This window comes from Contarinia nasturtii, unplaced genomic scaffold (genome assembly GCF_009176525.2).
Source record: "Contarinia nasturtii isolate CC-2019 unplaced genomic scaffold, AAFC_CNas_1.1 Cnas_scaffold_1371, whole genome shotgun sequence".
Lineage (NCBI taxonomy): Eukaryota > Metazoa > Arthropoda > Insecta > Diptera > Cecidomyiidae > Contarinia > Contarinia nasturtii.
Genome location: NW_022198708.1, coordinates 2474859 through 2485772, shown reverse-complemented (window position 1 = coordinate 2485772; position 10914 = coordinate 2474859). Strand labels below are relative to the sequence as shown.

General features: G+C 33.8%; 2 protein-coding genes across 5 annotated transcripts; one reads left to right on the top strand and one right to left on the bottom strand.

Moving 5' to 3' along the window:
* Nucleotides 1-209: 209 nt before the first annotated feature.
* LOC116345886 lies at nt 210-3240 on the top strand. Of its 2 annotated transcripts, XM_031775614.1 has the most exons (4): nt 210-330; nt 472-1835; nt 1914-2739; nt 2800-3240. In XM_031775614.1, the coding sequence occupies exons 2-4, from the start codon at nt 498-500 to the stop codon at nt 2874-2876; spliced, it is 2241 nt and encodes a 746-aa protein (XP_031631474.1). In that variant the 5' UTR covers nt 210-330; nt 472-497; the 3' UTR covers nt 2877-3240. The 2 variants fall into 2 exon arrangements, with proteins under 2 accessions (XP_031631474.1, XP_031631473.1); XM_031775613.1 differs by having other exon boundaries at nt 1914-3240.
* Nucleotides 3241-7401: 4161 nt separating this feature from the next.
* Nucleotides 7402-10078, bottom strand: LOC116345753 (kynurenine--oxoglutarate transaminase 3-like). Of its 3 annotated transcripts, none has more exons than XM_031775412.1 (10): nt 9983-10078; nt 9672-9906; nt 9550-9610; nt 9405-9494; nt 8912-9039; nt 8730-8838; nt 8252-8674; nt 8009-8195; nt 7726-7945; nt 7402-7611 (listed from the first exon to the last, which is right to left on the bottom strand). In XM_031775412.1, the coding sequence occupies exons 2-10, from the start codon at nt 9740-9742 to the stop codon at nt 7560-7562; spliced, it is 1341 nt and encodes a 446-aa protein (XP_031631272.1). In that variant the 5' UTR covers nt 9743-9906; nt 9983-10078; the 3' UTR covers nt 7402-7559. The 3 variants fall into 3 exon arrangements, with proteins under 3 accessions (XP_031631272.1, XP_031631271.1, XP_031631270.1); XM_031775411.1 differs by having other exon boundaries at nt 9672-9910; nt 9983-10065; XM_031775410.1 differs by having other exon boundaries at nt 9672-10050.
* Between the last annotated feature and the right edge of the window lie 836 nt (nt 10079-10914).

Below are 10914 nucleotides of genomic sequence, written 5' to 3'. Positions count from 1 at the left end.
ATTGTGATATGAGTGTGTTCTCATTTTTTGTTTGTAACAAATTGTGCTTTGCTTGTAAAAGGAATTCTTGAGAATTATGTGTGAGTGTTTATATTAGAGTATGAAACATTTTGTTTGTCGTCATTTTTGGCTAACATTTGTTCCAATGATTTTGTTTGTTCGATGTTAAACGGATAAATTCACTGTTGGTTTTGAGATTGTCTCTGTTGTTATTTCAAAATAAGAAAGCATTCATAAAATTGACGGTGAATATTCCAACAAAATTTTCATCTGCGGAATATTGGAAAACATTTCATCATTTGAATCAGAATACAGAGTGACATCGTTGAGGTAAGAAGTGATTAATTTGAATTGTGATATAAGTGATTGTCATTTAAATTGTGATCTCATTTTATTCGTAATCTATGCTTTTTTTGTTGCATTTTCTTTCTAAATTTGTGTCTATTTTTTATTTTCGAATAATTTGATCAGTTTTTTGAGAATGAACAGAAAAAGACATGGATGACGACGAGCTCGATGATAATCAACCAGAAGAAAGCAAATACGTTGTAATAAAATGTGGACTTCAAACAATCCTGCGACAACAACATGAACGGATTGAAAGAGTTGGAGAAGTTGTGACCAAAATGCTATTCGAGCGCAGTGTTCAAATGACAGAAGTGGCAGCATTGGCATCACTTTCTATTCTTTTTATTTTGAATGAAGCACTTGATAATGACGATCGTGCATTTTTTTTGAAACCACATCCAAGCCTGTTCATTGCCGATTGTTTCAGAGCGGTATTAAACCAACACGTTAACAATATCAGAAGTCAATATCGGATATTGCCCGAGTTTCGTTTCATGGTAGAAAGAAACAGTGAAGAACAGTTCCGATGGCCAGATGATGAAAAGTTGGGAAATGGTTTGAGATATTTTTATAAACAATATATCACAAACATTCAAACCAATACCAACACATGGTGTGAAAAACGACTTGAGAATTTTTTTCGAATGCGTTGTTGGTATCGCAATCGATTCCACAATGGCTCAAGATTTGATAACATCGACATCAGAAATGCCAAAGAGTTTTCATATCGATTTAAGAATTTAACAAATGGTAATAATGGTAATAATGTGGATCCACAACGCGTTGAAAAATTCAATATTTTAATGAGAGATTTGACTGAAATTGGATGGTCGGGAACAGTGAGTATGAAATTTTTCGCAAAATATCGTTGGTTTGAATCACTGTGGTTGTTCGGTCAAATGCAACGGCAAATAGAAGTGTATCACAGTCATGCCGAACAATGGCATACCATTCATGAAATGTTTCGTAACAATCCGAACTTTCAAGAGCCAACAATCAATCGACCACCAAAAATAAGCAGTTTTGCTCTTATACCATTATGCGACTACCATTTGAAAAACGTGCGATTGGACATTAAGGACTTGTATTATAAAATTGTAAACGAGCTTGATTTGGTGCCTTCTTTTCTCAATACGCGGACCAACCGGATGAATAAGAGAAATTTAAAGTACTACACCCAAACTGATCGATCAGGTCTATGGAATATGTTGTTCGATGTCGGTGAAATAAATAAATTGGGCAAATCGAAATCATTCCATCATCAGATTTTGACCGATAGTGTTTCAATATCCATAATGTACAAGAAACCACAGCGACAACAACGACCACAGCGACAACAACGACCACAGCAAACAACCCAAGCGAATCGGGGGCCGGAAAAACTCATTGGCAAGAAATACATCATTGGAATCGATCCGAATGAAAAATCGTGGTTAACTGTAGTGCGTCGCAACATTCAAAAAACACCTGATGAGCCGGCTGTTGAGGTAAGATATTTTGAAATGTAATTTGAAATGGTTTTGAATAGAAACTCATAGTTTTTTGTATCATTTTGCATTTTGAAGGAAAACATTATAATACCAAACCAGCGTTTTCATTGGGAAACTAAGCAGAAAAAACGAGACAAAGAAGCGAAAAAGTTGGCTGGATGGTTTGATATCGAAGAGAAGGAACATCTCAAAACATACCCATATCGTCCACCATCACCACGTAATTCAACATGGAAATCATACATTGAATATCGCATTAAAATGTTACGAAAAGGAATGGCAGCTTATGCGACGCGTGAATATGCACGACTGGATTTAGACCATCACATTCGCTCGACCAGAGTAAATGATCAAATCGCCGTGCGTGTGACAAACAACAAACCCTCGTTGGTTCAATTTGGTGCTTGGGCGATGAAACCCGATCGACCGTTTGGAATAAAAAAGCGTAAAAGATGTCCGGGATCGCGTAAGTTTCGTGTGAGCATTAAGAAACTTGGACATTCAGAAGTTGAAATGCAAGATGAATGGGGAACATCACAAACATGCGCGAATTGTCAGGAACGTTTTCCAAGGCACACAAAAGATGATCGATTTAAAGTGTGCTACGATTGTAGAGCGAAAAAGATTGATGGCCTGCCAGATTCAGTCGCTGGACTGCCAGATATCATTGTGTCAACGGTCAACAGACGTGTTTTGAGAAGAAAACGTGCAATTATTAAGCGACAAATTATCGATGGCAATCGTGAGGCTGTGAACGAAAAACTTCGGACTGGGCGTTTAATGTCAAAGGTTAAAGTTACCTACAAAAATTGGCCATTAAATGTTGATGATGATGATGTTGTTCCACAAACAGTTACTTGGCACCGAGATATTGTTGCAGCAAAATGCATTATGCTCAAAGGTATGAATCAATTGGAAACAGAATATTCATTATTTAATGTATTTGCTTTAAATTACATAGGACTTTGCCGGATCTTTGATGTACCATTGCCAGTTTCATTGTTAAGACCGCCGGACCAAAACAACAATGTCAACTAACAAACATCATCAATTAATCATACATTCAAAAAATTACATAAAATAAAATATTTTAACTATTATAGTTAGCGTAGCTAGACATGAACAGACTATATAAAGTCTTGTGGTCTAGTTGTACAATAGTACAACATTGTACGGAGGGGGAGTGCCCGTAGGTGAGTAAAGTTTTTAATTTAAAAAAAGTATTTTATACCCAGTTCAACTGATATTAATGGTTGTCTTTCCCTTTTTCCATGTTTTCACACCTGAATGTTCCACCATGCCAAACCTATGGAAATGACTGAAACTACACACGAATCTAACCCCGAAAACGACCGTCAATATGTGCTTCATAATGGATGCATTTGCCCTATCAATTGTTTGCTGGGTAGGCTCTACTGTAAATTTTACGTATAGTCAAGATACGACGAACATGATGACAACCAATAGCATGTAAGCAAACTACTGAAATTTGGCATACTCACACATAAATGCAAAAATGGGAGGAAAATATGATGCGCTATATTAATTGTTATACACAATTTTATAGCTTTGATGTTTTGGTGCTTTTCTCTATGTAAAACAGTTGCTCTTTGTTTTTTCTGTATTTCCCAAAATTCATTGACAAGGTGTGTAGCGCCATCTCTTTGCTCAGTATTTAATGAAAAAAACTTTATTTGTAATGAAAGCATTTGTGCGCGAAATGTGTTCAAGCTTATTTATACAAGTATTTAACATTTTAAGTATTTTGCAATAGCTTCTACGCCGTACATCGAATCATTTTAAATCGATTTTGATCAACAAAGTCAACATAATTCAATTAATGAAAAATACTGATTTGAAGATAAAGCTCAGGCCATATTTTTACTTTTCCGCACACACCTAGTGTGAAAGGGGAAAGTATTGCAATAGGTCAAAATTTACGAAACCTCAAAAACATTAAAATTAAAGAATATTTCGTTGCCAAAGTTGAAACATATTTTTTGGTCTCGAACTTTACGCCATTTGAAAGTCTTGAAAAATCGAACAAATATTATTTTGAACTTTCTTAATAAAATACGCAACTACCACCGTGCGGAAAAGTTCGTCTTACTCCCGTAAGACTCTTTATTTTCGTTAAGAAAAAGAGTCGAATGACAATGAAAGATGCAAATTTTGTGTAATTTAAATCTTGTTTCGCTATAAGTGTGAACTTAGTGCAAAATACACTGAAATGGCTTAGGAGGTACAGTGCCGACAGAAAGTTTGCCGTAAAATGAAAATAAAATGTTGTATGAAAATGAACTGTTTTTAGATATAATTTGCTAAAACTTTGAATACCGTTTGAAAGAAGATTGAAAACCCTAACTTTCTACATCATTAGATTTTTTTATTGTTGCTGTGGCTTACGCCACGATCCAAATTTTTAGGAACTCTCAACAATTTTGGAAATGAGGACCTTTTTTTGCTCTTCACTTTTTTTGGCCGAGAAAATTCTTCCGATTTGCTAGGGATTTTCGTCTCCAAAAGTGACTTCCAAAAAAAAAAAAACGATTTTATCCTCATTTTCTACAAATTGTTGACATCGGCAGGGACCCCCTATGGAGTTTTCCAGGGACCCCCTACGGAATTTTGCCATCACCCTCCCTAAAATTTTTTACGTCATCATCTATGAAGTGGGGGCACAGTACTACACCTCGATTTTGTGACTTTTTTACGTGATTTCGTTTCTTATCTTTTTATTTTTGCGTATGGTATTTAAAAGTCACAATTGTTTTTGGACATTAAATGTTATTTTGATCTTTTTTGTATTCAATTTGAATTTATTTTTGGTAAAAAATTAAAAGAGTTGAAGAAAAAGTGATATAAATGAACGGATTAAAGTGGAAATAAAAGAGCAACATAATTTTTTTTTGTAATTACAACACCAAAACTATGTTTAAAAAAATGCATCGGGATTTCATAGGGATCTGAGTAAAAAAAAATTGATATGAATGACAAAAATAAAAAAAATGAATCGAGAGCTAGTATTCCATTTCAATGTCGAAATCAGATTCTTCATAATAGTTTATAATGGCTTCTAAAAAAACTAATGATGAACCATTTCTATCGATTTATGCAATAAAATTTGAATTTCGGTAATTGTACGGGTGTGACAATCGATTTTTATGAACGGATCAGATTTTTCGGACCCCTGGTGAGGACATATGCCTCTAACGAGATTTTCTTGAATTGATGCTTGTGAATGAAATTTCATCGATCTTGGGGAAATCGATATATCAATGATTCTATTCATGAATACGAACCACCTTCGAGTCAAATTGTCCAAAGTATGAAGCCACATGAATCAAAAGATACTAATATCAAAAGTTCATAAAATTACAAACTACATCAAAAAAGACTGTGGCGCAAAATTTATTGCAAACTTTTTTATTCACCGAAATCTCCAAAAATAAAAACATCGATACGAAACCAGTTTTTCGACATTAAATAAAAATGAACTTTAAGTACTAGAAGATGCATCATTTAACCATTCAAATTGTGGTGTCCCGAAAGATCCATGCACTTTGTTTATTGCATCAGTCAAAATATTAAGAATTAATTCTGCAACGATTAACCTGAACGCATTCTGGACATTGGGATCATTGAACTGGTTACATTTTGTCTAAGAAATTGCAAAATTTAAATAGAGTGATTTTTTATTCCTTCATCGAATATATGTGTTACTGACCTCCATTTTATCTTTAGCCGTTTTATTTTTCTTACATTCTACCAGAGTTTTGCCTTCGGGCTTAATTATACCAAGAAAACCTCTGTCCTTTGAAATACCTGCAGCTGCTCATAACGAAAACACCAACGACTCAAGATCATCCATTGGAATACATCTTCGTTTTAGATAAAAGTTTGATGAAGCGAAGGCTGGAGTGTGTATCCCCACCGTCTAGTGAGGCCAAATTAAAATCTATTCGTAAATGTACGCATATATTTCAATAAATCAATAATTATATAACTATTATATAAAAGCATACCACTTCTTTGAAAAACACATCTTTGCCTCATTATGAATTACTTTTTTTTGCTTCAGATATTTCAATATTTCGACCTGAAATTTGAAAATTTTAATGAATTTTTAAACTTTTCAAATAAAATTGTCATCTTCTGACCCGTCCCTTGAAAATGAGTAAAATACTTAATTCTGATATTTTCTTGTTGTATTTCTTCCGAATTTTCACACGATCTCTCAGGGTTCCATCAAATAGAGTCATTGCAATTGCATGATGATAAAGCATAAATTTGCCACTAAAGAAAATTTTGGGTATGACTTTCAATATTGCGGTCGGTTGTTGCATTTAAAGCTTCAAATTCTTTAATTTCATCTCTGAAAATACGTATATCTTCACTGGTATTAATTTTGACGACAACGATTTCGTTTTCATAAGTGTCTGATTAGGTAAAGATACTATATTAAATACCTGACCTGATCTTACAAGCGATTATTACTCATACCTCGCCAAATGAGAGAAAGTTCGGTTGAACCAAGCAATTCATTCTCTAATATTCAAACTCTAATATTTTCCCTATAAAATGAAATTTCCATTTATTGATTCCTTATAGAATAAATGATAATTAATAAATAAAAAAAAAACTTCGTACAATCAGAATTAGAAAACTGCTGACAAATAGAAAATGAAATATAAAATTCATTTTCAATATAGACATGTTCATTGTACAATTTGACATTACTTCAACAGATGAAAGATATGAAGTATCTGAACCTGTTTTCGTGGCAATCTTTTTGGTTGGATTATTGGATTTGAATGGGGAGTGAACTGCTTCTAATTGAATGCTAGTAAACTCGTTGCTTACCTATTGCAAGACGCCCGTATGTGTACTGTTGTACACGAAAATAGTCTTTATCCAAAAATATGTACGAGACATGGATTTTGTTCACATGTCCGCTTAAAAAACTGTACCAAGCTGAAAACATTTGGTGCATGGATCATCTGGTAGGATCTCCATCCAGTGAACCTGTCCCTTATATCATTCAGCCTCGAACATCTGTCTACAAGATGGGATGTTGTTTCTACTTCATCACCACAAAGTCTACAGTCAGGGTCATCCCTAAGATTTAGGTTTCTTAGGTGATAATTGACCCTGGCATGTCCGGTTAGTAAGCCAATGACCATCCGTAGGTCTTCCTTGAAAAGTTCAGTCAGATTGGCTGTAAGTTTGGGACATGGGAGCTGCACGAAATGTTTCGGGAAGTTTAAAGAATATCCTCTGCAAAGATTACCATCATTACGATATCTAGGTGCATTTGACCGATTATTTTTTAATGTATTTATTTATCGGCTCATCACAGATACCAAATGTATCACAAACAATTTTTGTGAATGCCGAATATTCATTTTTATGATATTTTGAACAAGACGTATTCTTATCTTAAAGTAATTAAATTTGACGTTCTCGTTTATAAATAATGAGGTGTTATTAATAATTGAGACTGGGAGCAAAAGTCATAACGTCGTGGTTTTTATTGCAACGAAAATAAAAACAAAAAACAGACTGAAATGTTCAACAACATTTATTTATTTTATTCAATACGTACTCAAACCTCAAAGTTAGAAATAAACATTTTTAAAAACACAAAGCACGACGATAATGACAGCTCGGCAACGCTCTATTAGAGATTAGTACCGCTGGTAACCGCAGAACTATATAGAATCATATGGAGTCATTTGGTGGCGCTGGCAAGCAATTTTGCCTTATCGTCATGCTTTGTAAAAACAGAAAAAAACGAAAAATCAAGTGAAAATTCTCTCTTAGCTAGATCAAAACAAATACAGCTGTGTAATTGAACGATGATCATAAAATAATTCAATGAAATTACACTTTGCCAGTCCATTCCTTCAAAATATTGGCAGCTGTTTGAAGGTTTTCATCCGTTTTGAAGAAGCAATATCGCACAAAGTGTTCCATCATGGATTTATTGGTGTCACTGAAAAAGGCTGACGGCGGCATTGCCAGCACGCCAACATTTTTGATCATCCATTTTGTGAAACGGAAATCTTGTTGTGTGTCCAATTCAGTACTCAAATCGGCTTTGTTTTCTGTGTAACGATAAACAAAATTATATGCTTGTATGAATTGTAAGAAAATCAATATTGACACACCTAATGCAGACCAATTAGCGGTCATAAAAAACCCTCCTTGTGGAATGATTGGTTTCATTCCGTTTTCGTTTAAAAACTCGGCCATAAAGTCACGTTTTTTCTTTAATTCTGCTGCCAATACATTGAAATAGCATGCCGGTGAATCTAACCGTTTGATTTCACCCTCGAAAATAATTGCAATTGCTTCCTGAAAATGGATAAATGTAAATGAAAACAACGCTTAGTTTCATTTTTCTTCCTTACTTGAATTGGCGTTGGACAATTATAGACACAGTTTTGATGGACCATTTTCAAGTTAATTATTAGATTGGCAGGACCATATGCCCAGCCTGTTTTCCATCCAGTGACACTGAACGTTTTACCCGCAGAACCAATTGTAATTGTTCGTTCCCACATGCCAGGTAGAGTGCAGATTCGAATATGTTTATTGTCATCAAAGATCATCCACTCATAAACCTCATCCGAAACGCACAATACATTATACTTTTGACACAACTCAGCAATTTTGGTCAATTCGATTCTTGAAAAGACTTTCCCCAAAGGGTTATTTGGTGTATTGAGAATGATCATTTTTGTCTTTTCATTAAAGAGTCCTTCTAATTCACCGTCATCGAGAACATAATCGCTTGAATTAATTTCGCTGTTGCTGCTGGTGGTGGTGTTATTCTGTCAAATTGGAACATTAGATTTTTGCGGTTTTTAAATAGTATAATTTGTTTACCAATCGAAGGGGAATGAATCGTGGTACACCCCCACATATTTTAACCATTGGCTCATAACACTCGAAAAATGGCTCGATAATGATCACTTCATCTCCTTCATCAACGTGACTATTGAAAGAGGCGAATTAAATGAATAAGTTGTATTTTACTCGTATTAAGTTAAAGAAGATAAAGAACCCACCCTTGAATAGTTGCATAAAGTGCTTCATACGCTCCAATCGTTATCAACATTTCATTGATTGGATCAATTTTTCGATCAACCAGTTGTGAGTAAAGTGTTGACAATGCTTGAATGAGACGAGGATGACCCTTTGTATAAGAAATGATAACGAAACAAATAGTGACTCCTATTTCGATGGAATTGACAATTATAACACATTTAACATAGAATACAAAATGTCATCTATTCACGTCGGTACTACTAATATGTTGCAAGTGTACGACGTGACCAGATTTTGTAAAATATGTTTTAGGAAAAAAAATTATCGAATAAATTCAAATTCATTCGATTCTGGCGAATATGGTGCGGAAAAATGTGAAATGGGTATTGACTTGTCAGGATGAATCTCTAGAAAATCTTTTTCGGCAAATTTTTTATTTGAAAAGAAATTCATTCTTCTGGCATTCCATAAAGAAGTTTTCCTAATTAAAATTTACATTCAGATATTACTTACAGATCCTCTTGTATATTGATTCACTATAGAATTCGGACTTTTCGCCGCTGCAGCTAGAGCGTCCGTTATATATTGCGGTACAGGACCATCCTATTTAACAAAATACTTTGCAAGCTTGACACTAACTGAAAACTATAAAACTCACCGTGAAGCCGAGTCCCAAATTCATTGGTTTGTACTTCAAAGTCAATTGAATGTATTCATCCCTATTTAACAATATATTTAAATTTGAGATGATAATCGCAATAGAAGAATAAGAGAACTCACCAAAAACTCTGTATTTGACCTTGGTACCGCTGTGGTAATTGGAATTTCGCATCAATTGATTGGCATGACATTTTGCGATACGCTTGATGCTATTGATTGTATAAAGGTTGCTAATGTGGCTCTTGGTTTAAGCAACGAATGGTTTGAATAATAACGAAAAAAACCTTTATTTCTTTTAAGCTCAAATAGCCGCCACCGATATAAAGGAGGTCGAAATCAAAATTTGGTACACAAACTTCCTAATTTAAATTTTGTTACAAACATAAATAAATGTGATAATAATAAAAATAGAAAATATTGAATGCAATCACGTGTTATCAAAATAGTGCTGACAATCTTTCCCGATAAATCTTGCTTTCATGCGAAGCTGGAGGTGTAGCAAGAGATGCGCTTTAACTAAATTCAAATACGATTTAACACGATATATAAAGATTAATGCACAAAAAATCAGACAATGCTGAGTCAAATCAATAAAAATTCGTAAATAAAAAGTTAATTTGAGTTCAAGGTTAGGTAGTATTGCTTGATGTATTTATGTACGATACACTTTCCATCGATACACTAGAGTTGGAAGATTTAGTTAGATTTTATTGTGAATAAAAAAAAGTTTTAAAGTTAGAAACAAACAATCCGAAAAAAAATTTACATTAATTAAAAAAAACATCAAGCATTATACACTCAATTCCTTTTATTAGGCAGAATGTTTTTTGACGATAATTGATTAACGTCTGAAGATAACAGTTGGCTAGTAAAAGTATTTGTACGTCAGAATCTTTATATTTTTCAACGTGATTGGAGCCGGCCAAAAAAACAAAATGCACTCATTCCACAACAATTCAGAATAAAAATCCTTCAAATCATAAAAACAATGATTTTATTACCTTATTCTTATTTGTATCGTAAAAATACGTGAATGTAATTATATCGAATAAAGAAAATACTGCCTTTTTATTTTTAATGACATTTTCTCCGATTACTTTGAGAATTGTATTTTGATCATATATTTATTGAAAAGATGTGGTTTTTACGGTGATCAGATGTACATTTTACCTATGATTCATACATTTTCTCCACCTTTATAAAAAAAGATGTATACACTCAACATTTGATTCAGACAGTCTTAATAAAAATAAAAAATGACAAATCTAATTTCAAGAGCTGAATCTTCCGAATCAATGAATGAAACAACTATATAGGCACTCTCACTGGCTTCTCAGTGTCTCCACTCATTTGCATAACTTTC